Source organism: Lepus europaeus, chromosome 20 (assembly GCF_033115175.1).
Source record: "Lepus europaeus isolate LE1 chromosome 20, mLepTim1.pri, whole genome shotgun sequence".
Lineage (NCBI taxonomy): Eukaryota > Metazoa > Chordata > Mammalia > Lagomorpha > Leporidae > Lepus > Lepus europaeus.
The window spans coordinates 63,825,076-63,844,689 of NC_084846.1; the positions used below are offsets into that span (position 1 = coordinate 63,825,076).

The following is a 19,614-nucleotide window of genomic DNA, read 5'->3' on the forward strand; positions in this document are numbered from 1 at the left end:
GAGGTGCCGGGCAAGCTCAGGTTGGGGCAGCTCCCTGTAAGGCCACCTGGATCTTAGGTGGGAAGCTTGGCCGAGTGCAGAGGGCCGGAGGGTTCATCCAAGTAGGAAGGGAACCCTTGAAAAGGTCGGGGGTGGGCGGGGCAGGGCAGTATGGGACGCCTTGCTGTGAGCCTGGTCCTGAGCGGGTGGGTGACCCCGCAAGGCTGTGGCCTGGGCGGGCGGGTGCCCTGCGGTGCACGTGCCCAGCGGCCCCTTCCTCTGGCGGTGGTGAGAGAGGCAGAGGCGCCTGCCGGTGGCGACGTGGTCCCTGACCTGTGCTTTGCCTCCCCAAGGAGAACCACTGTCGCCGCATCAAGATCCTCGGGGACTGCTACTACTGCGTGTCGGGCCTCACCCAGCCCAAGGCCGACCACGCCCACTGCTGCGTGGAGATGGGACTGGACATGATTGACACCATCACGTGAGTGTGCGGTCGCCGAGCCCCCTGCTGCCCACCACGGGCGCCCCCACGAAGCTGCATGAGGGCCCGGAGGTCTGACGGTGCAGCAGCAGCAGGGCCAGGGGCCAGGAAGCCCACCACGCCCGGGGCTGTGCTCCCCCGACCCCCTCCCCTGCACGGGCTGGCGTGTTTCTTCTCCCACAGGATCCCGCGTGCTGTCAGGTGTGCATGGATGGCATAGAAAGGAATGACCTTGGCAGTGAGCCAGGTCAGGGTGGCCCAGGGCAGGAGGCGGGGGCTCCTGGCCTCAGTGCTGTGTGGGGGGAGGGTTGGGATCCGAGCAGGTGTCTTCGTGGTGTGAACGGTGCACCTGCCAGGCCTGCTGCTTCCTGGGCAGTCTCAGCCCACTGTGGTCCTGACCACTGACAGAGCTGGGAGGCTGGCGCGTGGACCTGAGGCCACATCCAAGTCAAGTCTCTCCCGTCGTGGAGAGGTGGGCGTGCTCCAGTGTTCACGGGCATCGGTTACAGCAGAAAAGCAGCCACCGGAACGGTGTAGGGAGGCCGTGGCCGTGGGGAGGCCGTGGCCGCGGGGAGGCCGTGGCCGAGTCGGCCAAGTCCTACTGTGGGGCTGTGAGCTGGGTGGGCCTGGCTCCCTGGACTGTGGGGCTGTGAGCTGGGTGGGCCTGGCTCCCTGGACCGTGGGGCTGTGAGCTGGGTGGGCCTGGCTCCCTGGACCGTGGGGCTGTGAGCTGGGTGGGCCTGGCTCCCTGTGTGGTGTTACCGTGTCTGGGCTGCCCCAGCAGTGCCATGTGGGTTTGACCAGAGGAGGCTTCAGGAGGGAGCCGGTGTGGGTCCCCTGTGCCCGGGACACTGAGGGACACTGGGCCCTCCAGGCCCTGATGTGCATGCTCTCCCCGAGGGCTTGGTGTGGGTCCTGGGTGTGGTCCAGGGCCAGGCATGGGGCAGCCCCTCACTCCCCATCACGACCCCTGCCCTGGAGAGAAGCCGCCTGCAGGAACCAGGAAGGGGTGTGGGCGGGCGCGTGGCTCGGAGAGCTGCACGGAGGGGAGGGCTGTCTCCCGTGCGCTGGAGGGTGTCGCGTCACACGTCAGCGTCACATCATCTCACCCCAGGTCACAGAGCATGGAGCACGTCATTAGCATACATCGCAGCATTGTACACATCCCACATCACATCCCACGTGTCACTCAGGTCAGGTCGTGTCACTTCACGCATTGTCACATCCTAGCCGATACAGCATGGTCATATCACATACACGTCACACGTGTCGTGCCGTATCATGTATCACAGGATATTGCATCATGTATACAGCATGTTGTCATGTCATGTCATGTCATATGATATGCTATGCACCATATCAGAACATACATCAGATCATACTGTGTCTTGCCATGTATCACGTCACGTGCACCACGTGGTACCCCTGTGTGTCATCGTCTGATGTCCTCATATGTCGCATCATGGCATGGCATGGCACGTTGCATGGTATCCTGTGTCATATGCGTCACCCCAGGGTGCTCCAGAAGTCCACAGGGGAACACTTAGGTGGCTTCCTGTCGGGGCCGAGCGTTCGGAATCCGTGTGCGGATGTCCCATGGCACGCACCTGCCGAGAACTGCGGAGGCCCCCTCTGGAGCTGTCGGGCTTTTTCTTTTCTTTTTTTTAGTTTTTATTTATTTGAAAGAGTTACAGAGAGAAGGAGAGGCAGAGGGAGAGAGAGAGAGAGGTCTTCCATTCATTGATTCATTCCCCAGTTGGCAGTAATGGCCAGAGCTACTCTGATCTGAAGCCAGGAGCCAGGCGCTTCTCCCGGTCTCCCATGGGGCGCAGGGCCCAAGCACCTGGGCATCCTCCACTGCCCTCCCGGGCCACAGCTGGATCAGAAGAGGAGCAGCCGGGTTGCTGTGGGGCTTTTTCTTCACCGCCGTTAGCTTGCCCTTCCACTCCGTTTTCTTCTCAAAGTGCCCTGGGGTGTCTAGACCCTGTGGTGTGTGCTTTCTTGGGGTGGGACACGGAGCGCTGGGTGGGAGCAGCCAGGAGCCGGAGCTCAGCTTGGGCCGAGGCGCGTGGGGGGAGCAGAGCCGTGGCCTGGGCTGGCCGGCAGCTCACGGAGTTGATCCACGGTCGTGCTCTAGCAGGCAGTGGCCTGCTGTGCCGTCGGCTGGGACCCCTGGCCTGGGCCCTCATGCGGTCCGGCTTCTGTCTTGCCCGATTTGCTCCTTGATGAATTCTAGCCTGAGGGGCCCCTGTTCCTGGCCACTACCCAGCAAACCCTGTGCGCCCTGCTCCGTTTGCCGCTGCGGAGCCGTGTGGAGCCACACACCCACCATCCCACTCTGCTCCGTGGTCCGCTCGCTCCACGAAGCGCTGCCCAGCTCACCTGTGTGTCAGCTGCTGGCTTTCAGGTCCTGAGCCCCTTGGCCGTGCGTCCCAGCCCCACCTGAGACCGGCTACCCCAGGGCCACGGGAGCTGCCTCGGCTGCTGATTGCCGGGGAATCCCCGGGGCCTCAGCTGTCCAGTGGGGTCCTGGCCCTGGACAGGAAGCTGCGAGACACTGGGCTCTGGAGGTGGCCTCCCCCTGCCCCCTCTGTGGCCACCAGGGCGCGCTCTGCTTGGAGACCCTCCCACTGGGACTCTCCGCACCCGCGCCCTCCCCTGTGGCCGCACCGGGCGGCACCTGGAAACCCCAGGACAGCGCAGTATTTGGGGAGGCGGTCCAAGCCGAGGGGCGCTTCAGCCGGAGCCCCCAGCGTGCGGGCATCTCCTTGGAACGATGATGGGGATGCTGTCCTGGGAAGCGGAGGCCCAGGGCTGTCCCCCTCCTTGGCCACTCCTGGCTCCGACAGCCGGGAAGGCCAGCAGGACCCACCCCCATCTGCCGCTGTCAGGGGCCCCGTCCTCGGGGTTCTTCAGGACTCCCAGTGGTGCCCACCTGCCTGCGACCCTCGGGAAATGGGAGGCCTGGCCTGTGTGAGGCCTCTGTGCCTGGGACTGCCCACAGACAGCACTGCCTGGGCAGAGGGGCCGGGGCAGGGCCGAGCAGGTGGAGCCAGATGAGGCCTGCCCCTCCCGCCAGCGCTGGCCCCCAGGAGACCAGTGCCCCTCCCACCAGCGCTGGCCCCCAGGAGACCAGTGCCCCTCCCACCAGCACTGGCCCCCAGGAGACCAGTGCTCCTCCCACCAGCGCTGGCCCCCAGGAGACCAGTGCCCCTCCCACCAGCACTGGGCCCCCAGGAGACCGGTGCCCCTCCCACCAGCACTGGACCCCTGGGAGATCTGTGTCCCTCCCACCAGCACTGGCCCCCTGGGAGACCTGTGTCCCTCCCACCAGCGCTGGCCCCCAGGAGACCAGTGCCCCTCCTACCAGCGCTGGCCCCCAGGAGACCAGTGCCCCTCCCACCAGCACTGGGCCCCTGGGAGACCTGTGCCCCTCCCACCAGCACTGGGCCCCCAGGAGACCGGTGCCCCTCCCACCAGCACTGGCCCCCTGGGAGTCCTGTGCCCCTCCCACCAGCACTGGCCCCCTGGGAGTCCTGTGCCCCTCCCACCAGCACTGGCCCCCAGGAGACCTGTGCCCCTCCCACCAGCACTGGGCCCCCAGGAGACCGGTGCCCCTCCCACCAGCACTGGCCCCCTGGGAGTCCTGTGCCCCTCCCACCAGCACTGGCCCCTAGGAGACCTGTGCCCCTCCCACCAGCACTGGACCCCTGGGAGACCTGTGCCCCTCCCACCAGCACTGGCTCCCTGGGAGACCTGTGCCCCTCCCACCAGCACTGGGCCCCTGGGAGACCTGTGCCCCTCCCACCAGTACTGGGCCCCTGGGAGACCTGTGCCTGCCCTGCTCTGTTTGTACCACGCCCCTCGCACATCCTCCCCTGCTGCTGCCTTCCGGGTCTCTGAGGAAGCAGAGGGGCCTCTCCATGGTAGCGCCCTTTTCTCGGTCGCTGTGGGAGCCGGGTGGCACCTTAGGAGGTGCTCCTGCAGCCATGCAGGGGAGGGGGGGGGTGGCGGCTGGTGCCCAGGGTGCCCTGGGCTGCGGGTGCTCCCCGTGGGCGAGGCCAGGCGTATAGGGGCTGCCCCTGCACACGGCTCCCGCTGTGGTCTGCGGATCTGGGTGACTGGTGTGTGCTGTGGTCGGTTGTGGGAGCAGGGCCTTGTGCCCAGCCCTGGGGCTGTCGCCAGCGGCACTTGCTCGTGTGTGCCTGCCTCAGTTTCCCGGCAGGTAGCACCGTGTCTCAGTGCTGGGTTCTGGTTTTCAGAGGCTGTTGGACTTGGAGCTGGGTTTTCTGTGGGGTCAGGGGTGCCCGCGGCTCTTCACCTCTCAGGGTATCCAGAGCCGGTGTGTCCTCAGTTGAGCCTGCAGAGTCGTGGGGATCCTGAGGCCCAGGAGGGCCATGGGGAGCCCCAGGGGAGCTGTGATGTTGGACGGGGGTGGGGTGGGGCTTGACTCTGTCTTCTCCACCGTTTCCACCACAGCTGCAGGGGTGTGTGTGTGTGCTTGCCTTTTCTGGAACCTTCCACCTCACCTAGAGGCTGGCGAGCTGGCCTTGGTCGCATCCTCACTGCCTAGCTCCTGTGGCCTGCGTGGCTGCAGCGCAGTCCTTAATGAGGCCCAGGGACACCTGCTGCAGGTGTGGCCGGTCCTCCCGTGGGGCACTGCAGGTGGCCACGGCGAGGGGTCGGCTCTGGCAGGGTCTCTTAACACCAGGGAGCCCATAGCGGCCCCCGTGCTGTGGGGGGGCTGCTTCCTCTTTCCTCCCTGTCGGGGTCAGACCTGCAGACGTGGGGGGAAAACACACGAACTGAAGGGGAGAAAGAAGAAGAAGGGGGCCGGTGAAGCGGGGAGGGCCGTCCCGGGAGAGCGGCCGAGAGCAGGCTGGTGGGCGGCGCTCCGGGCGCCTGGCTGACCAGGAGCAGGGGTCCTGGGGCCGGCAGAGCTGCAGCGTTTGAGGTGGACCCTGCTGGGCAGGGCTGCAGTGGGGCCAGTGGCAGGAGACGCTGTGGCTGAGCAGCCCAGCCCGCCTAGGGCCCTAAGCCCCCTGACTGGGCCCGGAGACCTCCCGCACCCATCCTGTTGCAGCCCCCCATGGTCAAGGCCCAGCCCCACCCCATGCCCTGTCTTGCAGGTCCGTGGCCGAGGCCACTGAGGTGGACCTGAACATGCGTGTGGGGCTGCACACGGGCCGTGTGCTCTGCGGCGTGCTGGGCCTGCGCAAGTGGCAGTATGACGTGTGGTCCAATGACGTGACCCTGGCCAACGTCATGGAGGCCGCCGGCCTGCCCGGGTGAGTCAGGGGCGGGGTCCTGGCTGTGGGCGGGCGGAGTGGGGGGCTGTCCTCCCCAGGGTTCTGCTCTGACCCCGCCCGCGGCTCCGCCCGTCTCCCATAGGAAGGTTCACATCACAAAGACAACCCTGGCCTGCTTGAACGGGGACTACGAGGTGGAGCCGGGTCACGGGCAGGAGAGGAACAGCTTCCTGAGGGCCCACGACATCGAGACGTTCTTTATCGTGCCGTCGCATCGCAGGAAGGTGCGCCCTGGCCTGCCCCTCCCTCCGGGTCCTGAACAGCCAGGCCTGGGCTGGGGGTGTCCTTGTTCCCACCACCCTCTCCAGCCACTGCCCCTCGGCCTGTGAACTTGCAGATGGGGAGAGGGCTCCCAGCAGCACCGTGACCTGGGCCTGGCTTCTTGCAGGTGTGCAGTGGGGGGCAAATCAGGGAGGGGAGGGGGCTGGACCCCTGTCAGAGGCCTGGGGTCTTGTGGGGACTGGGCCAGTCTGTGTCCATACTCCCCTCCCTGCCACCTCCTCTTGAGACCCCTGAAGGGGACTGGGTGGGGAGCTCTGGGAGCTGCGGGGTACGGTGCACGTGGGTGGCCGTGACCATCCCATGTGGAGCACTCGAGGTCACCCTGCCCAGAAAAGAGTGACCTGGACAAGGTCCAGGGTGGCTGAGCCATGTGCAGGGCTCAGGTGAGGCGCAGAGCTGAGACGAGGGTACTGATTCCAATAGTTAGCTTCAGGCGAGGGGTGCTCAGTGCGGGGGAGGTGCAGGACTCGGGAGGTGTGAGGTTCTGGGGAGGACACAGGATCAGGTGGGGGTGCGGGTGTCAGGTGGGACACAGGCTCAGGTGGGGGGTGTGGGTGTCAGGTGGGATGCAGGCTCAGGTGGGGGTGTGGGTGTCAGGTGGGACACAGGCTCAGCTGGGGGTGTGGGTGTCAGGTGGGACGCAGGCTCAGGTGGGGGTGTGGGTGTCAGGTGGGATGCAGGCTCAGGTGGGTGGGTGGGTGTCAGGAGGGATGCAGGCTCAGGTGTGGGGGTGCGGGTGTCAGGTGGGACACAGGCTCAGGTGGGGGGTGGGTGTCAGGTGTGATGCAGGCTCAGGTAGGGGTGTGGGTGTCAGGTGGGACACAGGCTCAGCTGGGGGTGTGGGTGTCAGGTGGGACGCAGGCTCAGGTGGGGGTGTGGATGTCAGATGGGACAGGCTCAGGTGGGTGTGGGTGTCAGGTGGGACACAGGCTCAGGTAGGGGGGTGGTGTCAGGTGGGACACAGGCTCAGGTGGGGGTTTGGGTGTCAGGTGGGACACAGGCTCAGGTAGGGGGGTGGTGTCAGGTGGGACACAGGCTCAGGTGGGGGTGTGGGTGTCAGGTGGGACACAGGCTCAGGTGGGGGTGTGGGTGTCAGGTGGGACACAGGCTCAGGTGGGGGTGTGGGTGTCAGGTGGGACACAGGCTCAGGTAGGGGTGTGGGTGTCAGGTGGGACACAGGCTCAGGTGGGGGTGGGTGTCAGGTGGGACACAGGCTCAGGTGGGGGGTGGGTGTCAGGTGTAATGCAGGCTCAGGTAGGGGGGTGGGTGTCAGGTGGGACACAGGCTCAGGTGGGGGGTGGGTGTCAGGTGTGATGCAGGCTCAGGTAGGGGGGTGGGTGTCAGGTGGGATGCAGGCTCAGGTCGGGGTGTGGGTGTCAGATGGGACACAGGCTCAGGTGGGGGTGTGGGTGTCAGGTGGGACACAGGCTCAGGTGGGGGTGTGGGTGTCAGGTGGGACACAGGCTCAGATGGGGGTGTGGGTGTCAGGTGTGATGCAGGCTCAGGTAGGGGGGTGGGTGTCAGATGGGACACAGGCTCAGGTCGGGGGGTGGGTGTCAGGTGGGACACAGGCTCAGGTCGGGGTGTGGGTGTCAGATGGGACACAGGCTCAGGTGGGGGTGTGGGTGTCAGGTGGGACACAGGCTCAGGTAGGGGGGTGGTGTCAGGTGGGACACAGGCTCAGGTGGGGGTGTGGGTGTCAGGTGGGACACAGGCTCAGGTGGGGGGTGGGTGTCAGGTGTGATGCAGGCTCAGGTGGGGGTGTGGGTGTCAGGTGGGACACAGGCTCAGGTAGGGGGGTGGTGTCAGGTGGGACACAGGCTCAGGTGGGGGTGCGGGTGTCAGGTAGGACAGGCTCAGGTTGGGGTGTGGGTGTCAGGTGGGACACAGGCTCAGGTGGGTGTGGGTGTCAGGTGGGATGCAGGCTCAGGTGGGGGGTGGGTGTCAGGTGGGACACAGGCTCAGGTGGGGGTGTAGGTGTCAGGAGGGACGCAGGCTCAGGTGGTGGGTGGGTGTCAGGTGGGACACAGGCTCAGGTAGGGGTGTGGGTGTCAGGTGAGACACAGGCTCAGGTGGGTGTGGGTGTCAGGTGGGATGCAGGCTCAGGTTGGGGGGTGGGTGTCAGGTGGGATGCAGGCTCAGGTGGGGGGGTGTGGGTGTCAGGTGAGACACAGGCTCAGGTAGGGGGGTGGGTGTCAGGTGGGATGCAGGCTCAGGTGTGGGGGTGCGGGTGTCAAGTGGGACGCAGGCTCAGGTTGGGGGGTTTGGGTGTCAGATGGGACAGGCTCAGGTGGGTGTGGGTGTCAGGTGGGATGCAGGCTCAGGTGTGGGGGGTGGGTGTCAGATGGGACACAGGCTCAGGTGGGGGGTGGGTGTCAGGTGGGATGCAGGCTCAGGTGGGGGTGTGGGTGTCAGGTGGGATGCAGGCTCAGGTGGGGGTGTGGGTGTCAGGTGGGACACAGGCTCAGGTGGGAGTGCGGGTGTCAGGTGGGACATAGGCTCAGGTGGGGGTGTGGGTGTCAGGTGGGACGCAGGCTCAGGTGGGGGTGTGGGTGTCAGGTGGGACACAGGCTCAGGTGGGGGTGTGGGTGTCAGGTGGGACACAGGCTCAGGTGGGGGTGTGGGTGTCAGGTGGGATGCAGGCTCAGGTGTGGGGGTGTGGGTGTCAGGTGGGATGCAGGCTCAGGTGGGGGTGTGGGTGTCAGGTGGGACGCAGGCTCAGGTGGGGGTGTGGGTGTCAGGTGGGACACAGGCTCAGGTGGGGGTGTGGGTGTCAGGTGGGACACAGGCTCAGGTGGGGGTGTGGGTGTCAGGTGGGATGCAGGCTCAGGTGGGTGGGTGGGTGTCAGGAGGGATGCAGGCTCAGGTGTGGGGGTGCGGGTGTCAGGTGGGACACAGGCTCAGGTGGGGGGTGGGTGTCAGGTGTGATGCAGGCTCAGGTAGGGGTGTGGGTGTCAGGTGGGACACAGGCTCAGGTGGGGGTGTGGATGTCAGATGGGACAGGCTCAGGTGGGTGTGGGTGTCAGGTGGGACACAGGCTCAGCTGGGGGTGTGGGTGTCAGGTGGGACGCAGGCTCAGGTGGGGGTGTGGATGTCAGATGGGACAGGCTCAGGTGGGTGTGGGTGTCAGGTGGGACACAGGCTCAGGTAGGGGGGTGGTGTCAGGTGGGACACAGGCTCAGGTGGGGGTGTGGGTGTCAGGTGGGACGCAGGCTCAGGTGGGGGTGTGGATGTCAGATGGGACAGGCTCAGGTGGGTGTGGGTGTCAGGTGGGACACAGGCTCAGCTGGGGGTGTGGGTGTCAGGTGGGACGCAGGCTCAGGTGGGGGTGTGGATGTCAGATGGGACAGGCTCAGGTGGGTGTGGGTGTCAGGTGGGACACAGGCTCAGGTAGGGGGGTGGTGTCAGGTGGGACACAGGCTCAGGTGGGGGTTTGGGTGTCAGGTGGGACACAGGCTCAGGTAGGGGGGTGGTGTCAGGTGGGACACAGGCTCAGGTGGGGGTGTGGGTGTCAGGTGGGACACAGGCTCAGGTGGGGGTGTGGGTGTCAGGTGGGACACAGGCTCAGGTGGGGGTGTGGGTGTCAGGTGGGACACAGGCTCAGGTAGGGGTGTGGGTGTCAGGTGGGACACAGGCTCAGGTGGGGGTGGGTGTCAGGTGGGACACAGGCTCAGGTGGGGGGTGGGTGTCAGGTGTAATGCAGGCTCAGGTAGGGGGGTGGGTGTCAGGTGGGACACAGGCTCAGGTGGGGGGTGGGTGTCAGGTGTGATGCAGGCTCAGGTAGGGGGGTGGGTGTCAGGTGGGATGCAGGCTCAGGTCGGGGTGTGGGTGTCAGATGGGACACAGGCTCAGGTGGGGGTGTGGGTGTCAGGTGGGACACAGGCTCAGGTGGGGGTGTGGGTGTCAGGTGGGACACAGGCTCAGATGGGGGTGTGGGTGTCAGGTGTGATGCAGGCTCAGGTAGGGGGGTGGGTGTCAGATGGGACACAGGCTCAGGTCGGGGGGTGGGTGTCAGGTGGGACACAGGCTCAGGTCGGGGTGTGGGTGTCAGATGGGACACAGGCTCAGGTGGGGGTGTGGGTGTCAGGTGGGACACAGGCTCAGGTAGGGGGGTGGTGTCAGGTGGGACACAGGCTCAGGTGGGGGTGTGGGTGTCAGGTGGGACACAGGCTCAGGTGGGGGGTGGGTGTCAGGTGTGATGCAGGCTCAGGTGGGGGTGTGGGTGTCAGGTGGGACACAGGCTCAGGTAGGGGGGTGGTGTCAGGTGGGACACAGGCTCAGGTGGGGGTGCGGGTGTCAGGTAGGACAGGCTCAGGTTGGGGTGTGGGTGTCAGGTGGGACACAGGCTCAGGTGGGTGTGGGTGTCAGGTGGGATGCAGGCTCAGGTGGGGGGTGGGTGTCAGGTGGGACACAGGCTCAGGTGGGGGTGTAGGTGTCAGGAGGGACGCAGGCTCAGGTGGTGGGTGGGTGTCAGGTGGGACACAGGCTCAGGTAGGGGTGTGGGTGTCAGGTGAGACACAGGCTCAGGTGGGTGTGGGTGTCAGGTGGGATGCAGGCTCAGGTTGGGGGGTGGGTGTCAGGTGGGATGCAGGCTCAGGTGGGGGGGTGTGGGTGTCAGGTGAGACACAGGCTCAGGTAGGGGGGTGGGTGTCAGGTGGGATGCAGGCTCAGGTGTGGGGGTGCGGGTGTCAAGTGGGATGCAGGCTCAGGTTGGGGGGTTTGGGTGTCAGATGGGACAGGCTCAGGTGGGTGTGGGTGTCAGGTGGGATGCAGGCTCAGGTGTGGGGGGTGGGTGTCAGATGGGACACAGGCTCAGGTGGGGGGTGGGTGTCAGGTGGGATGCAGGCTCAGGTGGGGGTGTGGGTGTCAGGTGGGATGCAGGCTCAGGTGGGGGTGCGGGTGTCAGGTGGGACACAGGCTCAGGTGGGGGTGCGGGTGTCAGGTGGGACATAGGCTCAGGTGGGGGTGTGGGTGTCAGGTGGGACGCAGGCTCAGGTGGGGGTGTGGGTGTCAGGTGGGACACAGGCTCAGGTGGGGGTGTGGGTGTCAGGTGGGACACAGGCTCAGGTGGGGGTGTGGGTGTCAGGTGGGATGCAGGCTCAGGTGTGGGGGTGTGGGTGTCAGGTGGGATGCAGGCTCAGGTGGGGGTGTGGGTGTCAGGTGGGACGCAGGCTCAGGTGGGGGTGTGGGTGTCAGGTGGGACACAGGCTCAGGTGGGGGTGTGGGTGTCAGGTGGGACGTAGGCTCAGGTGGGGGTGTGGTTGTCAGGTGGGACACAGGCTCAGGTGGGGGTGTGGGTGTCAGGTGGGACGTAGGCTCAGGTGGGGGTGTGGTTGTCAGGTGGGACGCAGGCTCAGGTGGGGGTGTGGGTGTCAGGAGGGACACAGGCTCAGGTGGGGATGTGGGTGTCAGGTGGGACACAGGCTCAGGTGGGGGTGTGGGTGTCAGGTGGGACACAGGCTCAGGTGGGGGTGTGGGTGTCAGGTGGGATGCAGGCTCAGGTGGGAGTGGGTGTCAGGTGGGACACAGGCTCAGGTGGGGGTGTAGGTGTCAGGAGGGACGCAGGCTCAGGTGGGGGGTGGGTGTCAGGTGTAATGCAGGCTCAGGTAGGGGTGTGGGTGTCAGGTGAGACACAGGCTCAGGTGGGTGTGGGTGTCAGGTGGGATGCAGGCTCAGGTTGGGGGGTGGGTGTCAGGTGGGATGCAGGCTCAGGTGGGGGGGTGTGGGTGTCAGGTGAGACACAGGCTCAGGTAGGGGGGTGGGTGTCAGGTGGGATGCAGGCTCAGGTGTGGGGGTGCGGGTGTCAAGTGGGACGCAGGCTCAGGTTGGGGGGTTTGGGTGTCAGATGGGACAGGCTCAGGTGGGTGTGGGTGTCAGGTGGGATGCAGGCTCAGGTGTGGGGGGTGGGTGTCAGATGGGACACAGGCTCAGGTGGGGGGTGGGTGTCAGGTGGGATGCAGGCTCAGGTGGGGGTGTGGGTGTCAGGTGGGATGCAGGCTCAGGTGGGGGTGTGGGTGTCAGGTGGGACACAGGCTCAGGTGGGAGTGCGGGTGTCAGGTGGGACATAGGCTCAGGTGGGGGTGTGGGTGTCAGGTGGGACGCAGGCTCAGGTGGGGGTGTGGGTGTCAGGTGGGACACAGGCTCAGGTGGGGGTGTGGGTGTCAGGTGGGACACAGGCTCAGGTGGGGGTGTGGGTGTCAGGTGGGATGCAGGCTCAGGTGTGGGGGTGTGGGTGTCAGGTGGGATGCAGGCTCAGGTGGGGGTGTGGGTGTCAGGTGGGACGCAGGCTCAGGTGGGGGTGTGGGTGTCAGGTGGGACACAGGCTCAGGTGGGGGTGTGGGTGTCAGGTGGGACACAGGCTCAGGTGGGGGTGTGGGTGTCAGGTGGGATGCAGGCTCAGGTGGGTGGGTGGGTGTCAGGAGGGATGCAGGCTCAGGTGTGGGGGTGCGGGTGTCAGGTGGGACACAGGCTCAGGTGGGGGGTGGGTGTCAGGTGTGATGCAGGCTCAGGTAGGGGTGTGGGTGTCAGGTGGGACACAGGCTCAGGTGGGGGTGTGGATGTCAGATGGGACAGGCTCAGGTGGGTGTGGGTGTCAGGTGGGACACAGGCTCAGCTGGGGGTGTGGGTGTCAGGTGGGACGCAGGCTCAGGTGGGGGTGTGGATGTCAGATGGGACAGGCTCAGGTGGGTGTGGGTGTCAGGTGGGACACAGGCTCAGGTAGGGGGGTGGTGTCAGGTGGGACACAGGCTCAGGTGGGGGTGTGGGTGTCAGGTGGGACGCAGGCTCAGGTGGGGGTGTGGATGTCAGATGGGACAGGCTCAGGTGGGTGTGGGTGTCAGGTGGGACACAGGCTCAGCTGGGGGTGTGGGTGTCAGGTGGGACGCAGGCTCAGGTGGGGGTGTGGATGTCAGATGGGACAGGCTCAGGTGGGTGTGGGTGTCAGGTGGGACACAGGCTCAGGTAGGGGGGTGGTGTCAGGTGGGACACAGGCTCAGGTGGGGGTTTGGGTGTCAGGTGGGACACAGGCTCAGGTAGGGGGGTGGTGTCAGGTGGGACACAGGCTCAGGTGGGGGTGTGGGTGTCAGGTGGGACACAGGCTCAGGTGGGGGTGTGGGTGTCAGGTGGGACACAGGCTCAGGTGGGGGTGTGGGTGTCAGGTGGGACACAGGCTCAGGTAGGGGTGTGGGTGTCAGGTGGGACACAGGCTCAGGTGGGGGTGGGTGTCAGGTGGGACACAGGCTCAGGTGGGGGGTGGGTGTCAGGTGTGATGCAGGCTCAGGTAGGGGGGTGGGTGTCAGGTGGGATGCAGGCTCAGGTCGGGGTGTGGGTGTCAGATGGGACACAGGCTCAGGTGGGGGTGTGGGTGTCAGGTGGGACACAGGCTCAGGTGGGGGTGTGGGTGTCAGGTGGGACACAGGCTCAGATGGGGGTGTGGGTGTCAGGTGTGATGCAGGCTCAGGTAGGGGGGTGGGTGTCAGATGGGACACAGGCTCAGGTCGGGGGGTGGGTGTCAGGTGGGACACAGGCTCAGGTCGGGGTGTGGGTGTCAGATGGGACACAGGCTCAGGTGGGGGTGTGGGTGTCAGGTGGGACACAGGCTCAGGTAGGGGGGTGGTGTCAGGTGGGACACAGGCTCAGGTGGGGGTGTGGGTGTCAGGTGGGACACAGGCTCAGGTGGGGGGTGGGTGTCAGGTGTGATGCAGGCTCAGGTGGGGGTGTGGGTGTCAGGTGGGACACAGGCTCAGGTAGGGGGGTGGTGTCAGGTGGGACACAGGCTCAGGTGGGGGTGCGGGTGTCAGGTAGGACAGGCTCAGGTTGGGGTGTGGGTGTCAGGTGGGACACAGGCTCAGGTGGGTGTGGGTGTCAGGTGGGATGCAGGCTCAGGTGGGGGGTGGGTGTCAGGTGGGACACAGGCTCAGGTGGGGGTGTAGGTGTCAGGAGGGACGCAGGCTCAGGTGGTGGGTGGGTGTCAGGTGGGACACAGGCTCAGGTAGGGGTGTGGGTGTCAGGTGAGACACAGGCTCAGGTGGGTGTGGGTGTCAGGTGGGATGCAGGCTCAGGTTGGGGGGTGGGTGTCAGGTGGGATGCAGGCTCAGGTGGGGGGGTGTGGGTGTCAGGTGAGACACAGGCTCAGGTAGGGGGGTGGGTGTCAGGTGGGATGCAGGCTCAGGTGTGGGGGTGCGGGTGTCAAGTGGGACGCAGGCTCAGGTTGGGGGGTTTGGGTGTCAGATGGGACAGGCTCAGGTGGGTGTGGGTGTCAGGTGGGATGCAGGCTCAGGTGTGGGGGGTGGGTGTCAGATGGGACACAGGCTCAGGTGGGGGGTGGGTGTCAGGTGGGATGCAGGCTCAGGTGGGGGTGTGGGTGTCAGGTGGGATGCAGGCTCAGGTGGGGGTGCGGGTGTCAGGTGGGACACAGGCTCAGGTGGGGGTGCGGGTGTCAGGTGGGACATAGGCTCAGGTGGGGGTGTGGGTGTCAGGTGGGACGCAGGCTCAGGTGGGGGTGTGGGTGTCAGGTGGGACACAGGCTCAGGTGGGGGTGTGGGTGTCAGGTGGGACACAGGCTCAGGTGGGGGTGTGGGTGTCAGGTGGGATGCAGGCTCAGGTGTGGGGGTGTGGGTGTCAGGTGGGATGCAGGCTCAGGTGGGGGTGTGGGTGTCAGGTGGGACGCAGGCTCAGGTGGGGGTGTGGGTGTCAGGTGGGACACAGGCTCAGGTGGGGGTGTGGGTGTCAGGTGGGACGTAGGCTCAGGTGGGGGTGTGGTTGTCAGGTGGGACACAGGCTCAGGTGGGGGTGTGGGTGTCAGGTGGGACGTAGGCTCAGGTGGGGGTGTGGTTGTCAGGTGGGACGCAGGCTCAGGTGGGGGTGTGGGTGTCAGGAGGGACACAGGCTCAGGTGGGGATGTGGGTGTCAGGTGGGACACAGGCTCAGGTGGGGGTGTGGGTGTCAGGTGGGACACAGGCTCAGGTGGGGGTGTGGGTGTCAGGTGGGATGCAGGCTCAGGTGGGAGTGGGTGTCAGGTGGGACACAGGCTCAGGTGGGGGTGTAGGTGTCAGGAGGGACGCAGGCTCAGGTGGGGGGTGGGTGTCAGGTGTAATGCAGGCTCAGGTAGGGGTGTGGGTGTCAGGTGAGACACAGGCTCAGGTGGGTGTGGGTGTCAGGTGGGATGCAGGCTCAGGTTGGGGGGTGGGTGTCAGGTGGGATGCAGGCTCAGGTGGGGGGGTGTGGGTGTCAGGTGAGACACAGGCTCAGGTAGGGGGGTGGGTGTCAGGTGGGATGCAGGCTCAGGTGTGGGGGTGCGGGTGTCAAGTGGGACGCAGGCTCAGGTTGGGGGGTTTGGGTGTCAGATGGGACAGGCTCAGGTGGGTGTGGGTGTCAGGTGGGATGCAGGCTCAGGTGGGGGGGTGGGTGTCAGGTGGGATGCAGGCTCAGGTGTGGGGGGTGGGTGTCAGATGGGACACAGGCTCAGGTGGGGGGTGGGTGTCAGGTGGGATGCAGGCTCAGGTGGGGGTGTGGGTGTCAGGTGGGATGCAGGCTCAGGTGGGGGTGTGGGTGTCAGGTGGGACACAGGCTCAGGTGGGAGTGCGGGTGTCAGGTGGGACACAGGCTCAGGTGGGGGTGTGGGTGTCAGGTGGGATGCAGGCTCAGGTGTGGGGGTGTGGGTGTCAGGTGGGACGCAGGCTCAGGAGCTGACCTGCCCTGGATCAGAGGCCCTGGGGCAGCTGCCTTGAAGCTTGGCCACCCCAACCTGGGCAGGGAAGGTTCTGGCAGAGGGGCTCAGGCAGGACGAGCCCCCATCTGCTCCAGGCCCTGAGCTCACCGCTCAGCTCAGGATCCCCTGCCTTGATGCCTTGGGTCCCAGCAGACCGGGGTTTGGTGTGAGTGGACAGGACTCGGATGGTGGGGTGAGTCCAGTAGTGACTCCCACCTGCCTGCCCTGGGCTCGTGCTCTCCTGGCTGTGGGGATGTCGTTGTGGGCCTGCGAGACCCTTCTCACGGGTGGGTGTGGGGCCCTGGGCAGCCATCCCCATCTGCCTTAAGGGGCAGTGCCGGGGTGGCCTGGGGTCCAAGGGCAGGGTGTTCTGCTGGGGCGGGGGCGGTGTTGGGGTGGCCCCCGAGGGAGGACCTGAGGAATGTGAGGCGCAGAGCTCAGAGGTGGCCCAAGGGCGAGAGGCACAGGTTCAGAAAGGGAGGGGCAAGGGGGTGGGGGTCAGGGGCTCCTGGGGTCTTGAGAAGGGGGCTCCGTGGTGCCTGTGTGGGTGCCGGTGACAGCGGTGCAGGGCAGGGTCCTGGGAATGAGAGTGAGAGGGGCTCCCAGTGTGACAGGGCATGCAGGGGTGTGGGGAAGGCGGGGTGGGGTCAGCCCCGAAGTGGACAGTCTTCTCATGTTGGAGAGTAGGGGGCTTTGCGCCTCGGTGTTGGCGCAGGAGAGGGGTGGGGCGAGGCGGCCTGAGCCCCACCGAGGCTGGCGTCAGGAGCTTCGGCACCACCTTGGGAGGCCGGCAGCTGGCAAGGAAGATGAGCGAGTGTCCCCTGGAGCTTGCTGCGCCCCCGTGCATCCCCTTGACCCTCCCCGAACTGCCCCCTGCCGAGCGGGCCCCACCGTGCAGACCGAAGCCCAGGCCGGCTGCGGCCCTGCCCCCGTGAGTGGCCCTGGACTGTAGGGGCCGGGGGTGTTTGGGAATGGGCCGTCTCCCCCGCACCTCCCCGGTGCCCGGCACTGAGCACGCCTTCAGCTGTCGTCCTGGCCGTGTTCCCAGCCGGAGAGCAGGGAGCGCCCCTGCTCAGCCCTCCTTCCTGCTGTGTTCGCACAGATCTTCCCAGGCCTGATTCTCTCAGACATCAAACCGGCCAAGCGGATGAAGTTCAAGACCGTGTGCTACCTGCTGGTGCAGCTCATGCACTGCCGGCGCATGTTCAAGGCCGAGATCCCCTTCTCCAACGTCATGAGCTGTGAGGATGATGACAAGGTAGGGGCCGGGCGGCCCACCCCTCCCCGCACCGTCCCCCGTGCATCCTGGGAGTGCTGCTCGGAGCTGAGCCCCACGAGGGCCCCGTCCTGCCCACCCCTCCCTGGCACAGACCCCCCCATCCATCCTGGGAGTGCTGCTCGGAGCGGAGCCCTGCCCCATCCTGCCCGCTCCCCCTCCCCCATCCCTGGCACCATCCCCTTGTCCATCCTGGGAGTGCTGCTCGGAGCTGAGCCCCACTAGGGGGGGCCCATCCTGCCCACCCCTCCCTGGCACAGACCCCCCATCCATCCTGGGAGTGCTGCTCGGAGCTGAGCCCCACGAGGGTCCCGTCCTGCCCACCCCTCCCTGGCACAGACCCCCCCATCCATCCTGGGAGTGCTGCTCGGAGCTGAGCCCCACGAGGGCCCCGTCCTGCCCACCCCTGTCCCCAGCACAGACCCCCTGTGCATGCTGGGAGTGCTGCTCGGAGCGGAGCCCTGCCCCATCCTGCCCACCCCCCTCCCCCATCCCTGGCACCGTCCCCTTGTCCATCCTGGGAGGGCTGCTCAGAGCTGAGCCCCACTAGGGGCCCGTCCTGCCCACCCCTGTCCCCAACATGGTCCCCCTATCCATCCTGGGAGTGCTGCTCGGAGCTGAGCCCCACGAGGGGCTGGGCTGCCCACCCCTGTCCCCAGCACAGACCCCCCCATCCATCCTTGGGAGTGCTGCTCGGAGCTGAGCCCCACTAGGGGGGGCCCGTCCTGCCCACCCCTCCCTGGCATAGACCCCCCATCCATCCTTGGGAGTGCTGCTCGGAGCGGAGCCCCACTAGGGGCCCGTCCTGCCCACCCCTGTCCCTGCACAGACCCCCTGTGCATCCTGGGAGTGCTGCTCGGAGCTGAGCCCCACTAGGGGCCCGTCCTGCCCACCCCTGTCCCCAGCACAGACCCCCTGTGCATCCTGGGAGTACTGCTCGGAGCGGAGCCCTGCCCCATCCTGCCCACCCCCCTCCCCCATCCCTGGCACCATCCCCTTGTCCATCCTGGGAGTGCTGCTCAGAGCTGAGCCCCACGAGGGGCCCGTCCTTCCCACCCCTGTCCCCGCACAGACCCCCTGTGCATCCTGGGAGTGCTACTTGGAGCTGAGCCCCACTAGGGGCCCGTCCTGCCCACCCCTGTCCCCGCACAGACCCCCTGTGCATCCTGGGAGTGCTACTTGGAGCTGAGCCCCACTAGGGGCCTGTCCTGCCCACCCTGCTTTCGCTGGCCTGGGTGGGCGAGGGGTGGCTGCAGCTTCTGTGGCCTTTGGCTGTGGGAGCGTGGTGGTCGCTGATGTTTCTGGATTTTCGGGTTTTCCCATTCGAGGTTCTGGAGCAGGCAGGCTTGTCTGGAGGCTTCTAGGAGTGGTGTCCACTGCGGTGGGTGTTTCCCCCTCACTGGCCACTCCTCTCACCACTGCTTCTCCTTCCGGGGCAGGGCACGAGCCCTGCGCTGTCACTCGGGGCGTGCTCTGCTCCAAGCCCCGTTTCCCCTACTGCACGTGTGCTAGAGCCCCAAGCCCTGACACAGCGCTGGGGACCCTGGCAGGCTGGGGACCCCCACGCCGGCTGCTGGGAGGACTCACTGCCAGTGGGGCAGGGCTGGGGGGTGCGTGGAGGGCTCTTCTCCATCGGGGGCGGGATTCGCTGATGCTCCCTGTTCCCACGGTGGCCACAGAGGAGGGCGCTGAGGACAGCCTCGGAAAAAGTCCGAAACCGCTCGTCCTTCTCGACAAACGTCGTCTACGCCACGCCGGGCTCGCGTGTCAACAGGTACATCAGCCGCCTCCTGGAAGCCCGCCAGACAGAACTGGAGATGGCCGATCTCAACTTCTTCACGCTGAAGTACAAGCACGTGGAGCGGGAGCGGAAGGTGAGCGCCTCCGTGTGCCTGCGCCGGGTGGTGGGGCCGGGCGGGGCGGGGCTGGGCGGGGCCCCGCTGCCCTCCCGCTGTCCCCTCTCCACAGTACCATCAGCTGCAGGATGAGTGCTTCACCACTGCCGTTGTCCTCGCCCTCGTCCTGGCTGCCTTGTTCGGCCTCGTCTACCTTCTGATCATCCCGCAGTGAGTGCTGGTCCCACCTGGGTCCCTGGGATGTGGGCGCGGGGCCCTGGGCTCCCGGGGGTGCCGGCTGCTTCCTTTGAGGTCCAGGGTCTCCTCCCCAGGACCCTCGCTCACAGCTGCCTCTGGTGGGGGACGCGAGCCCCGGCCGTCCTGCTGTTAATTGAATCAGTGCAGCAAGCCTCGAAGTGTGGCGCTGGTCACGGCTGAGTTTTGGTTCTGAAGTTGGTTTTTAAAGATTCCTTTATTTGAAAGGCAGAGTTACAGAGAAGGAGAGGGAGAGAGAGAGAGAGAGAGAGAGAGAGAGGTCTTGCATCCACTGGTTCACTCCCCAGATGGCCACAGCAGCCCAGGGCTGGGCCAGGCCGAAGCCAGGAGCCAGGAGCCAGGAGCTTCTTTCAGATTCCCACGCGGTGCAGGGGCCCAAGGACTTGGGCCGTCTTCTGCTGATTTCCCACGTGCATTAGCAGGGAGCTGGATCAGAATCGGAGCGGCCGGGATGCTCGTGTGGGATG

At 66.2% G+C, this 19,614-nt stretch overlaps 1 protein-coding gene across 1 annotated transcript in view; it reads left to right on the plus strand.

Annotated features, from left to right (window-relative positions):
• ADCY1 (adenylate cyclase 1) overlaps window positions 1-19,614 on the plus strand; it is a 96,334-nt gene that overhangs the window by 49,795 nt on the left and 26,925 nt on the right. The window contains exons 5-10 of the mRNA XM_062178598.1: window positions 333-460; window positions 5,590-5,748; window positions 5,852-5,993; window positions 16,863-17,018; window positions 18,716-18,910; window positions 19,005-19,102. Coding sequence (XP_062034582.1) covers window positions 333-460; window positions 5,590-5,748; window positions 5,852-5,993; window positions 16,863-17,018; window positions 18,716-18,910; window positions 19,005-19,102 — 878 coding nt within the window. The remainder of the gene's footprint in view (window positions 1-332; window positions 461-5,589; window positions 5,749-5,851; window positions 5,994-16,862; window positions 17,019-18,715; window positions 18,911-19,004; window positions 19,103-19,614) is intronic.